This window comes from Colobus angolensis, unplaced genomic scaffold (assembly GCF_000951035.1).
Source record: "Colobus angolensis palliatus isolate OR3802 unplaced genomic scaffold, Cang.pa_1.0 Scaffold114, whole genome shotgun sequence".
In the NCBI taxonomy this organism is placed as follows: domain Eukaryota; kingdom Metazoa; phylum Chordata; class Mammalia; order Primates; family Cercopithecidae; genus Colobus; species Colobus angolensis.
The window spans coordinates 2,654,726-2,668,061 of record NW_012112475.1 but is presented as its reverse complement, the minus strand read 5'-3'; the positions used below and the strand labels follow the sequence as shown (position 1 = coordinate 2,668,061).

Genomic DNA, 13,336 nt, shown 5'->3' with positions numbered 1-13,336 from the left:
TCAGGCGTTTTCAATCCCCTTAAGGCCTAGGCTCAGTACTGGCAGAATCACTTGTAGCACATCCTATTAGTCAAAGCAACCGACATGACCAGTCAGATTCAACAGGAGGTAAAACAGAGTCTATCTCTTGAGGAGGGAAACCGTATGCTCATCATGCAAGGATGGACAGAACCAGACGGCAGCTATCTGCAGGGAATCCACCACAGTGGTGCCCACAGGTGGGGATCAGAGTTCAACTGTCCCTTGCCCTCTAGAATTAGATAAAAAGAGTCTTATGAACTGTTTTAGCACAATGCTAAGTGCTGCAGCACACACCAAATGCTCAGCAAGTGCTGATGATTATTATTAATCATTATTATTCTTTTAATAGCTTTTTAAAACAGTCTAAGATAGCACTGTATTCAGTTTAAAGTGATATCTATGGGCCAAATGAACTTTGAGTTCTTTCCTAACCTTAATACCATGATTCTTTGAGTCTCTTTTTTACAGATTTGGAAACTGAGGCTTAGGAAGATTGCGTGACTTATCTGGAGTTACATACTAAGCTGGTGCATGACGTCCACATTCAGAGATATCTCTCTCCACTGAATACGCTGGTTTTCACTCCTTCACTTAAAAAATAATGTATTGGGCACCTACCACAAGCCCAAAGGAGTATAATAAACATATACTGACACTTATTTATTGAATACATCCTATGTAATATTGTGTCACTGAATCCTCATCACAAGCCTATGATGAACCCCTTTCCTATTTTACAGATGGGAATGAGGCAGAGCAAGGTTAAAACAAAAAACAAACAAACAGGGTCTATCCTCATAGGGATTACAGTCTACTAAAGAGGATATAGGACAGTCAAACAAATAATTAAATATATAATTACAAATTGTTCTTGGAGTCGGACTGCCCTTGGAGCCCGAGTGCCCACCCTCTCCCTCAAATCAAGGTCTCAGGTAGCCCTGGCAATGGGTCTTCCTGCCAGTAGTAAAGATGGCGCTGAGAGCACGAGCGCATTTTCACACACCCCCATTACCCACAATGCAGCGGGGATAGGGGCGGCTCAGTTTCTGCCAGGAGCTAATATGGCTTCCATAGTTACACCGTTCTCTCTCTTCCACTAATCAGTGACCTTACTTTCCCAGACCAGACTGTCGAGCAGGAGCTAAGACTCCTTTTACCCTGTGCTGACCGCTACTACAGGAGCGGTTGAAGCTAGGCGACCACCTTGCCTACGGAGTTAAACTCCGTAACCTGGAAGCACCACTTCCGCTGACGTCATTACGGCGACACGTGGATCCAAGATGGCGACGGCGATGGTGAGTGAAGGAGACTCCGGGAACGGGAGCTGGAGCGGGGCCCTCCGGGGTATCCCAGGATCTTCCAGCACCCCATGCCTGACCCTGAGCCACCTCAGGGACCCCTGACTCAGGCCTGAGGGCTGCCTCTGACTGGGTTGGTCTCCCCCGAGATCCACTTCCCCGGCCCTGCCCCTGCACTCAGCCTTGTCAAGGCCCCAAGTTTTGGGGGAGGCGCCGTTTCGGAGAGAGACTTTGGCTGCTACCTTCGCCGGTTCCCATTCTACTTTTGGTCTCCGCCCACTGTGAGCCCCATTTTCCAGTTTTCATCTCCCAGTCCTGACCCCTCTGAAGACCCCCGCCCCTGTTATTCTCATCGTTGCTCCTCCCCGTCACGTCCAGACCCTGCTCTCCCCGCCTCACCACCATCCTAACCAGTCCGCGGATGTGACCTCCCTCTGACCACCCTCCCAGCCCAAGCGCTGCCTCAGATCCTTTTCAGAGCCCTGTCCTCACTTACACTCATAGCTGTCCCCATCGCGCACTCCTCTTGACTGCCGCTACCCCAGAGCTTGCCCTCACCTACCCCACCCCCATCTTTCATCCCTAGACGCTTCCCTACGCTTCCTGTCTCCCTCAGTCAACTCCCTGCCCCTCTCCTAGGGACCTTTTACCCTGTTGGTTCTCAAACTTTACTGTGCGAAAGAATCTCGGGGTGTGCAGGAGGAGGCGTGCTAAAAATGCAGTTTCTTGAGCAGCCCCACTCCCAAAGATTCTAATTTCATAGGGCCAGGTGATGCCCAGGAATCTGCCCTTTTGTAAGCACTCCAGTGATTATGGTGGAGGTGGTCTGTGAACTACGTTTTGAAAAACACTAATAGCACCACCTCACTGCTGTCCTTCCCATTCCCCAACATGGCCACACAGCTCGTTAGGGATGAAGGCTCATTATGATGAAGCTATATGTTGGGATGAAGTCTGTGTGGATGAGGGTGGAGGTAAAACAGCCATACTTGGAAGTTGGGTCAGAGCTTGCGGGCTCCTGATGCAGAACCCTGGAAGTAAATCTTTGAAGGACTGGCCCTTCTTCCAAAAGTTTAGTTCAAATTCTGCTCGTCAAGAGACCAAAACTAAAATTGAAGTCACTTAGTTCAGAATGATTTTCTGGATCTTCCTGCATACTGCTTCGTCAGCAGATAATTTCATCCTGGGAGTGAATGACAAGGAAGGCTCAGAGAAAAGGAAATGACGTTTGATTTTAGCAAAGGAAGATTCTGGCTTAAATAATTTGGTGTTGGTTTTGTCCAAACAGGGATATATTATTGACTGGTAGCAGTTTTCCCTCCTTCTCTTAGCTGACTGAGAACTTATCTTTTGTTTAATGAGGGATTCGTTATTTAGAACTTCAGAGGTCATGTAAAAAGATTTCATGACCTTACCTGGTTTCTGTGGTTTCAGACTTCAGGCTGAACCACGAATGGAGCAAATCCTCAAAGTAGTATATTGAAACTTGTATATATATATGTATGTATATATATTCTAGTGCACATTCAGAACAAAGATGGTGTGAGAACTTAACAGGAAATCACACCCTCTTTGCTATAAGGAAAACATTGAATAAAGTGAATAAAGTAGTATTTACAGCACTGCACTGGGAAATCCCTTCCTTGGTCAGAGATTTTTAAGAGGTTATAAGTTAGCCATACATATATGTGGTACACATCTATTTAGTTAACAAATATTTGAGTACTGATTCTGTTCCATGAACTAGGGGTATAGTTGTGAATTAGAGGGTCAAGGTCCCTACACTTGTGGAACCTTTCTAGTTTGAGGAGACAGGCAGTGAACAAGTAAATACATGAACAAAATAACGTCATCAGTAAATGCCGTGAGGACAGCAAAATGAAGTGATAGTGATTGGGGTGACTGGATGACACAGCTACTTTGGATTGAGTGGCCAGAAAGAAGTCTTCTCAGAGGAGGTGACTTGAGCTGAAACATAATTAACAAGAAGGAACCAGCCATTCAAAGAATGTTCCAAGCAAAGGAAATGGCAAGTGTAAGGGGCCGAGGTGGGAGGGAGCTTGGTGTTTTTGAGGAACACACAGAAGGCTGGAGGAGCCGAAGCATGGTGAGGGTTAGGGTAGGAGAGAATGATACAAGATGAAACTGGAGGGAGGCAAGAGCAACTGTTTTGAGAAGCATGCCTGGAATTGGGATAGACTGCAGTCTACATTTTGTTGATGGTCGATTGCATTTTGAAATAGAGTGTTGTATTAGGCTGCTTCCCCTTCCCATCCCCTTGAGGACAGTACTTGAAGGGAGCCAGCTTGTTCTCAGTTGGCACAGAGGCTGTGGAAAGGAGTTTGGATTTTAGTCTAAGCACAGTGGAAAGGACGGAGATTTTGCCCAGCACAGTGACTCAACCTGTAATCCCATAATTCTGGGAGACCAAGATGGGGAGATCACTTGAGCTCAGGAGTTTGAGACCAGCTTGGACAACATGGCAAAACCCTATCTCTACAAAACAAAAAAAATACAAAAGGAAAAAATTAGCTGGGCTTGGTAGTGTGCACCTGTAGTACTAGCTACTTCGGGGGCTGAGGTGGGAGGATCACTTGAACCTGGGAGGTCAGTACCAAGGATACAGTGAGCCCTGATTACAGCACTGCACTCCAGCTTTGGCAACAGAGCAAGACCCTGTCTTAAGAAACGACAACAGGCCGGGAGCAGTGGCTCACGCCTGTAATCTCAGCACTTTGGGAGGCTGAAGCAGGCAAATCACTTGAGGCCAGGAGTTCGACACCAGCCTGGCCGACATGGCGAAACCCTGTCTACTAAAAATACAAAAATTAGCCGGGTGTGGTGGCACGCACCTGTAATCCCAGCTACTCGGGAGGCTGAGGCACGAGAATCGCTTGAACTCAGGAGGTGGAGGCTACAGTGAGCCAAGATCGTGTCACTGCACTCCAGTCTGGGCGACAAGAGTGAGACCCTGTCTCACAAAAACAAAACAAAACAAAAAACACCACCACCAACAAAACCCTGAAAGTACGGTGATTTAGCGTTTGTTGTGCCACTCAGGAGTACTGTACTGAAAACAGTAACTGATTTAAAGAAACTGAATATGTAATGTATGCAGTGACCCGCAGAGGCCAGTTTAAAGGGTACATGTGGAGAAACTTCATATCTGGGGCAATAGTGAAAAGGTGTGGAAGCAAATTTATTACAGGGGTATGTGAATAAGGGGCAAAGTGGAGTCACAGGGTTGAGTTTGATCTGTGTCAGCACTTCATTACACGGAAGTCAGAATAGTCCCCACTCCCTCATACACACCCTCATTTCATAACCGTTGGTAGGGGGTGAGGGGTGCGGTAGATCTACTTGGGAGTATATGGGTCTCTGAGGTGAGTCATACAGCCAAAGAGGAACTGAACTAGTGGATTCAGTGGCTGTGGGAACAGCTGGGTTTTTGGTTTGTCCTTTGTTTTGAAAGTTAGGGTTGTGGGTGCAAGTGCAGTGGCATATGAGCCTTTTCCTTTCTCTCCTTGGTGAATGGCTCTTCTTCCCCAAGCGTTGGGCTGCCATCTCCCAGAACGTTGTTAGTATAGAGGGTGTTTCCTGAACCTGTAGGGCAAGACTTCTCCCTCCATTAAAGATAGCTGGTATAAACTGAAGTTCTCTTTGATTTTCCTGTCTTCTTCCATCCTTAGATTTAGACTACTCTGTGAAGTTGCAGGATACAGTGTTGATCTAGCTAGGTCTGAATTGAGAGGTGGGCTCATGTCTCGCCCTTTTTGGAAAATGGTTGTTGGGAATATTATTTCACTGGAACTTGGGAAATGTCCATTGAGTACATTTCTAGATGTCTCAGGAGTCTAGAAACTTCAGTTTGGAGAATAAAACTCTGTACTTCTCTCACATCATTGTTCATACTGTTTTGGTTTTTATTATAATCTTTGTTTTGGATATAATTCATATGCCATAAAATTCACCCCTTTAAAGTATATAATTTTGTGGGTTTTAGTGTTTTCATAGGTTGTGCATACACTAAATGTGATGGTTATCACCATTGTGTAATTCAGAACATTTCATCACCCCCAAAAGAGAGTCACTCCCTACTCTTCCCTCCCCACAGCCCTAGGCAACTACTAATTTACCTTCTGTCCCTATGAATTTGCCTATTATGGACATTTCATACAAAGATAATTATATAATATGTGATCTTTTGTGTCTGGCTTCTTAGCATAATGTTTTCAAAGTTTGTTCATGTTGTATCATGTATCAGTAGTGCCGCATCCCTTTTTATGGCCGAATCTTCCCTTGTATGGATGTACCACAGCTTGTTTATCATTCATCAGTTGATGGACATTGGGATTGTTTTCACTCTTTGGCCGTTAGGTATAATGCTGCTGTGAACATTCAGGTGTAAGTTCTTGTGTGAACATAACGTTCAGTTTCCTTGGGCGTATAGGGGTGTAATTGCTGCATCAGTTCACACTGTTTTGCGGTTACTTGGGTTTGATCCAGTCCAGAAACAGAGGAATGGAATGAATGACATCAAGATTCCTTTATGCTAATGGAGCCAATGCCAGTAGTCCCTCCAGCCCCAGTCAAAGGCCCAGAAACTGGTTTTGTTTGTTTTTTATTATTATTTGAGACAGGATCTCACTCTGTCATCCAGGCTGGAGTGCAGTGGCACAATCATAGTTCACTGCAGTCTCCACCTCCTGGGCTCAGGCGATCATCTTGCCTTAGCCTCCTAAGTAGCTGGGACTACAGGCACGCACCACATCCAGCTAATTTTTTAATTTTATTTTTCCTAGAGACGGGGTCTTGCTATGTTGCCCAAGCTAGCCTTGCACTCTCCTGGCCTCAAGCAGTCCTCCCGTCTTGACCTCCGAAAGTGCTGGGATTACAGGCGTGAGTCATTGTGCCAGGCTGAAGCTGTTTTTAATGGTGGAATGTGGTGCTAATCAGGTTGGATGATAGAGTCCTGGAACAGAAGGCCAGGAGCCTGAGCTGTGCCATCAGTCTTGTGTGCAGGAAGTGGCTGTCTCCTGTGGACCCTGTGTACAGGAGGACATGAGCTGATTGAAGAAGGAACACTGGAGCAGGAGCCAGCAGCCTGGGCTTGGTCCCAGCGCTGCCACTGATGCATTGTGTGGCCTGGGGCAAATGACTTTGGCTTTGTTAGTCTGTTTTCCACATATGACGTGTGTGAAATTAAGGTTTGGACTTGATGATTTCCAAATTCCAAGTTAAAAATTTTGTAGTTTGGAATACTTGCATTTAAGGTGAGTTTTGCTAATATGCCTATAAAATCAGACTTATCTTGTTTTTTCCATGATGATGGTCCCTGTGATCTTTCCAAGCTATTGTGTTGGTTGTGCTGTCTGTCTTATCACCCAGGTTTCCCCACCTGGCTCATGTTCTGCAGGAGCTTCTGTGTCCTTGGAACCGAGGTGCTGACATCGGGCCTTGGTTAAATGTGTTTCTCCGAGGGGTCCCTTTAAAGGAATGCCGTTAACCCCCATCAGGAAGTACAGAGAAGGTTGGGATCCCATTAAGTTGCCTCTTGGTTTCTGTTTTACAACTTGGACAAACGTCTCTCTTTGATCTTGGCATTAAAGAAGCAGGTCACAGAATGTTGGAGAAGGTTGAGTTTTGATCTCTGGGCACTGGCAAGAAGGTGGGAAGAACCCAGGATGAGGAGAGCCATCTGGCCACAGATGAATAATAGGAACCATCTACCACCTCCAAGCCTGCTTTGATCCCTGAACCGTTTGCTGACACTAGAGTTTCCCAAATGGGGCATGGATGGGGACACCCAGGACTTCTCAGTTCCATCTCATTCCTTTTCATTGCTTCCTTCTCTCCCTTCCTAACATGATTTCTCACCTATGCCTGATGCATTAGACCGACAGACCTCCCAGGGTTTGAAATCCTGGTCTTATGCTTGGTCCGAGAATATGGGCTAGCCTCCCAGCTCTGACACTGTGATTACTTTTGTGACTTTGGACTAGTTGGTTATATGATTTTGGGAAAACTGTTTGCCCTTTTAAGCCTCAATTACCTTATATTAAAAATTTTTTATTTTGGTAATAACAAAATCTACCACTTTAAGCTTTTTTTTTTGTTGAGACAGAGTCTCACTCTGTTGCCTAGGCTGGAGTGCAATGGTACAATCTCAGCTCACTGCAACCTCCGTCTCCTGGGTTTGAGCAGTTCTCTTGCCTCAGCCTCCCAAGTAGCTGGGATTACAGGCGTGTGCCACCACGCCTGGCTAATTTTTGTATTTTTTGTAGAGAGAGGGTTTCACCATGTTGGCCAGGCTGGTCTCGAACTCCTGACCTTGGGTGATCCACCTGCCTCCGCCTCCCAAAGTGCTGGGATTACAGGCATGAGCCACCATGACTGGCCCACTTTAAGCGTTTTTAAGTGTGCAGTTCAGTGGCATTAAGTACATTCACACGTATACAGCTGTTAGCACCATCTGTCTCCAGAACTTTTTAATCTTCTCATTTTTGAAACAAGGATGATATTCTCAAGGGGTTGTTGTGATGATTAAATGAACTATGAGATGAAAGTGCTAGCACAGAGAGGACGCTCTGTAACTTTACTCCAAGGTTTGAAGTCTTCCTGAGGTGAGCTATCTAAGCCTGCTGCTTGGGCTAGCTGAGAGTTCTTTTATAAATACCCGAGGTGGAGACAGGAGAGCAGTACGCTTCTGCACTTTCTGGCGTCAAGGTTGAAGTCTGGTTGCCTGTTGCTTTGTGAGGGTGGTTGTTAGTTTCACCTGGACTTCCACAGCCTGCTGTAGGTTTTTCCTACCCCCAAATTACAGCTTTGAGTCTTTCATGTGTCTCTGTTCAACAGCTACTCTGTTTCTGTAGGCTCTGAAATAAAGGCTACCTTTTCAGTTTCCTGTGGCTAATTTGTTTTTTGTTTGTTTGTTTGTTTGTTTTTTCTTGCTCTGTGAGTTCTTTAGTTCCCTGGGCCTGCTTAGTAAGTAGTCTCTAGCTGTCATTAGCCTTCATTCACATGCGGTTGGATTCTTGGTACACTTTAACTGACTGGGTAATTGACTTCAGTTAACTGTTGGCAAACTGCCCAAAGCCTTTTTCTTTTTTTTTTCTCTCTTTTTCCTTTTTCTGTCTTTTTTTTTTTTTTTTTATTGCTTAATCTGAGGGAGCAGTTACTGACATGGTCTCAAAATGGTGACTGTCACCAGGCACAGTGGCTCACACCTGTAATCCCAGCACTTTGGGAAATGCTGAGGGCGGGGTGGGTCACTTGAGGTCAGGAGCTCAAGACCAGCCTGGCCAACATGGCGAAACCCCGTCTCTACAAAAATACAAAAAATTTGCTGGGTCTGGTAGCAGGCACCTGTCATCCCAGCTACTCAGGATGCTGAGGTAGGAGAGTCACTTGAACTCAGGAGGTGGAAGTTGCAGTGAGCCAAGATCGTACCACTGCACTCCAGCCTGGGCAACAGAGTTAGACTCTGTCTCAGAAAAGAAAAAAAGTGACTGTCTTTTAGAAAGTAAAAGAATCTAGTCTATTTTTAAGGAAAATGCTGCTTTTGCGGTAGGAAAGGCATGGAACAGGAACCAGAAAGGCTGTTCAGATTGACCAGATGTATTGCTGCTAGTTGATGCTATTTATGGGAAAGGAGATTGCAAGGCAGAGGGCTCCAGAAAAGGTTAACTTCTGGTTACAGAGAAATGCGAGTGAATGAAATAATTTTTAGTTCTCAGGGAAACTTCCTGTTTTCTTTGGAAAATGTTGGTTGTTCACATCTTTCAAACTGGGTGGGGTGAATTTGGAGTAGTTTGGGGTACTTTTGAGTCCTAGCAGCCCTTCATTAGACAGCTGTTTGGGGGAGATATTTCTGAGTGCCCAACCCACCCCACCCCCAAGAATAAAACAGATGGGGAGGGAAAGACCTTGATTCTTGGTTCTCTTGAGCTTTATAACATTCCAGGTCACCTGTATCTTTGCCAGTGATGGCGTGTTAGATTACAGCACAAAAGGCTTCTAGATTGCCATCACCTTATTGCTTGATATTCTGCCTTTGCGGTCTCATGACTTGCAAACCAAGTAGCAAAAGCAAAATGACGTTGAATGGGCTGGCTCACATCTCTTAGGACTCCTCGCATGGCTCTGAACACGCAGAAGATGATTTACTAAATATTTAATTGACTTTTCAGACTGAACCTCACATGGGAGTTAATGAGGCGATCAATTAAAAATTAAGGCCGGGCACGTTGGCTCAAGCCTGTAATCCCAGCACTTTGGGAGGCCGAGACCGGCGGATCACGAGGTCAGGAGATCGAGACCATCGTGGCTAACACGGTGAAACCCCGTCTCTACTAAAAAATACAAAAAATTAGCTGGGCGAGGTGGCGGGCGCCTGTAGTCCCAGCTACTCGGGAGACTGAGGCAGGAGAATGGCTTAAACCCAGGAGGCGGAGCTTGCAGTAAGCTGAGATCCGGCCACTGCACTCCAGCCTGGGCGACAGAGTGACACTCCGTCTCAAAAAAAAAAAAAAAAAAATTAAAAGAAGATTTAAAGGAATTTCGTAAGAAGCAGGTACTTTGCTACTTCCTTACAGAAAAGAACAGCAGACCAAACATTGTCTTATCAGGCTATCAGGAGTATAGAAGGTGATGAAGTCATAGAATCACAAAAAGTTGGAACAGTATCCAGGGGTTTTCACCAGAGACCCATGAACTTCTAGTCCTTGATTCTCTGTGTATTGGAATATTTTTTTTAGAGCAGTATCTGTAGCTTTGTAAGTTTCTCAGAGGGATTTGTGACACCCTCCCCAAGATTAAAAATTGCTAATCTGTCTGCTTACCCACAAACCTGGTGCCAGAACCCCCTCTGCAGCCCACTTTCTGCACATCTTCTGTGGAACTCATCCCGGTATTTTCAGAGGCAACCCATTTCCTTCGCTTCTTAAAATATAAATGAGTATTTGTCTTTATTTTTAATTTTTTAATTTTTTTAGAGACAGGGTCTCACCCTGTCACCCAAGTTGGAATGTAGTGGTGGAATCATAGCTCACTCTAACTGCAGCCATCGGACTCCTGGGCTCAGGTAATCCTCCCACATAATTATAGACGTTAGCTACTATGCCCAGCCTAAATGTATTTATTTCATTTTATTTATTTTATTTTTTTGAGACAAGATCACACTCTTGCTCAAGCTGGAAGGCAGTGGTGTGATTTCTCCTCACTCCAACCTCCACCTCCCAGGCTCAAGTGATCTCCCACCTCCGCCTCCGGAGTAGCTGTGACTACAGGCAAGCACCACCATTCCTCATTAATTTTTTGTATTCTTTGTAGAGATGAGGTTTTGCTCAGGCTGGTCTCAAACTCCTGGGCTGAAGCGATCCACCTGCCTCGGCCTCACAAAGTGCTGGGATTACAGTCATGAGCTACTGTGCCCATAAATGTATTTATTTTGAGTAAGAGTGATCCATGTACATGGAAAAATGTATTAAAAAGCTATAAAAGTATCAAAACATTATGTTGTGTGCCTACCATAAATATACTCAATTTTTATTTGTCAATCTTTAAAAAGCTACAAAATAGATCAGGCGCAGTGGCTCATACCTGTAATCACAGCACTTTGGGAGACTGTGTTGCTCATAAAGGAATACCCGAGGCTAAGTAATTTATAAAGAAAAGAGGTTTATTTGGCCAGGTGTGGTGGCTCATGATTGTAATCTCAGCACTTTTGGAAGCTGAGGCAGGTGGATCGCTTGAGCCCAGGAGTTCAAGACCATCCTGGGCAACATGGTGATACCCAGTCTCTATTAAAAATACAAAAATTAGGGCTGGGCGCGGTGGCTCATGCCTGTAATCCCAGAACTTTGGGAGGCCGAGGCAGGCAGATTCTCGTGGGTGTGTGGTGGTACCTCACTGTGATTTTGGTTTGCATTTCCCTATTGACAAATGATATTACATATCTTTTATGCTTATTAGTCATTCATATATCTTCTTTGGTGAATTTCTGTACAAATCTCTTGTCCATTTTTAAATTGGATTGGCATTTTCTTATTAAGTTTTAAGTCTTCTTTGTATACTCTGGATGTAAGTTCCTTATCAGATACATGATTTGCAGAGAATTTTCCCCTAGTCTGTGGCCCATCTTTCCATTTTCTTAGTGGTATCTTTGGAAGTATAAAAGTTTTTAATTTTTTATGAAATTTAATTTAATTTTTTTTAATGGATTCTGGTTTTGGTGTTGGATCTAAGACATCTTTGCCTAACCCAAGATCACAACGATTTCTTATTTTTCCATCTAGAGGTTTTTTAGTTGTAGCTTTTTTGTTTAGTTCTGTGATACATTTTAACTTAATTTTTGTGTGTATGTTCTGAGGTTCCATGTGCATATGGCTACCCAGTGGTCCAAGCACTATGTTTTGCAAAGACTTATTGTTTCTCTATTGAATTTGCCTTGTCAGCTTTGTTGAAAATCAGTTTACTATAAATGTAAAGATTTATTTCTAGACTTTTATGTTCCACTGATCTTTATGCATATTCTTGCCACACTGTCTTGATATTGTAACTTTATAATATGTTTAGAAATTATGTAGTGTAAGTCCTCCAATTATGTTTTTAAGGTTGTTTTAGATGTTCTGAATCCTTTGTATTTCCATATAAATGTTAGAATCAGCTTGTGAGTTTCTACAGAAAAACCTGCTGGAATTTTGATAAGGATTGCAGTGAATCTGTAGATAAATTTGGGGAGAACTGACATGCTGACAATATTGAGTCTTCTAGTCCGTGAACATGGAATATCTCCCCAATTATCTTCGTTCATTTCTCAGCAATTTCAGAATTTTCTTTTTTTTTTTTTTTTTTTTGAGACGGAGTGTCACTCTGTCGCCCGGGCTGGAGTGCAGTGGCCAGATCTCAGCTCACTGCAAGCTCCGCCTCCCGGGTTTACGCCATTCTCCTGCCTCAGCCTCCCGTGTAGCTGGGACTACAGGCGCCCGCCACCCCCCCCGGCTAGTTTTTTGTATTTTTTAGTAGAGACGGGGTTTCACCGTGTTAGCCAGGATGGTCTCGATCTCCTGACCTCGTGATCCACCCGTCTCGGCCTCCCAAAGTGCTGGGATTACAGGCTTGAGCCACCGCGCCCGACCCAGAATTTTCAATATACAAGTCCTTTTAAAAATATATATTCCCAAATATTTTATTCTTTTTATACTAAGTGGAGCTTTTTTTTTTTTTTTAAGTTTTAGTTTTGGATTGTTGTTGGCTAGTATGTGGAAATACAATTAATTTTTCTATATTGATCTTGTAGTCTGATCTTGCTCAACTTGTTTATTAGTTCTAGTAGTTGTTTTGTGTATTCCTTAGGATTTTCTAGATACACAATCATGTGATCCGTAACTAAAAGCACTTTTTGCTTATTTCTTTTAATTTTTTCCCGTATGCTTCTTCAGGGATGCCCTTAATTATTAATGTATTTGCTTTAGTGCAGTGGCTTATAGTATAGTGTTGAATGGAAATGACAAGAGTCAGCATCCTTGCCTTGTTCCTGATCTTAGGGGAAATAATTCAGTTTTTCACTACTGAGTGTGATGTTGGCTGTGGATTTTTCATAGCTACCCTTTATCTGATTGAGGAAGTTCCCTTCTAGTCCTAATTTGTTGAGAGTTTTAATGATGAATATGTTGGATTTTGTCAATGGCTTTTTTTGCATCCATTATGATGATCATATGGTTTTTGTCCTTTGTTCGGTTTATCTGGTATATTAATTGATTTCCAAATATTAAGCCAACTTAGGATAAACACCACTTGGTCGTGATGTATAAATGTAGATTCAATTTTCTTTTTTTTTTTTGAGACGGAGTCTCACTCTGTCGCCCGGGCTGGAGTGCAGTGGCCGGATCTCAGCTCACTGCAAGCTCTGCCTCCCGGGTTTACCACCATTCTCCTGCCTCAGCCTCCCGAGTAGCGGGGCCCCCGGGGCCCGCCACCTCGCCCGGCTAGTTTTTTGTATTTTTTAGTAGAGACGG

The 13,336-nt window shown here is 44.1% G+C and overlaps 1 protein-coding gene across 2 annotated transcripts in view; it reads left to right on the top strand.

Annotated features, from left to right (window-relative positions):
* Nucleotides 1-1,062: 1,062 nt before the first annotated feature.
* TM9SF4 (transmembrane 9 superfamily protein member 4) overlaps nt 1,063-13,336 on the top strand; it is a 70,248-nt gene continuing 57,974 nt past the window's right edge. Inside the window, exon 1 of one of the 2 annotated variants that reach the window (XM_011959947.1) lies at nt 1,063-1,316. In XM_011959947.1, the coding sequence (XP_011815337.1) occupies nt 1,302-1,316 (15 nt within the window). In that variant the 5' untranslated portion in view covers nt 1,063-1,301. Of the gene's footprint in view, nt 1,317-1,441; nt 1,601-13,336 lie in introns of those variants that run through there. The other variant, XM_011959954.1, reaches the window with a different exon arrangement.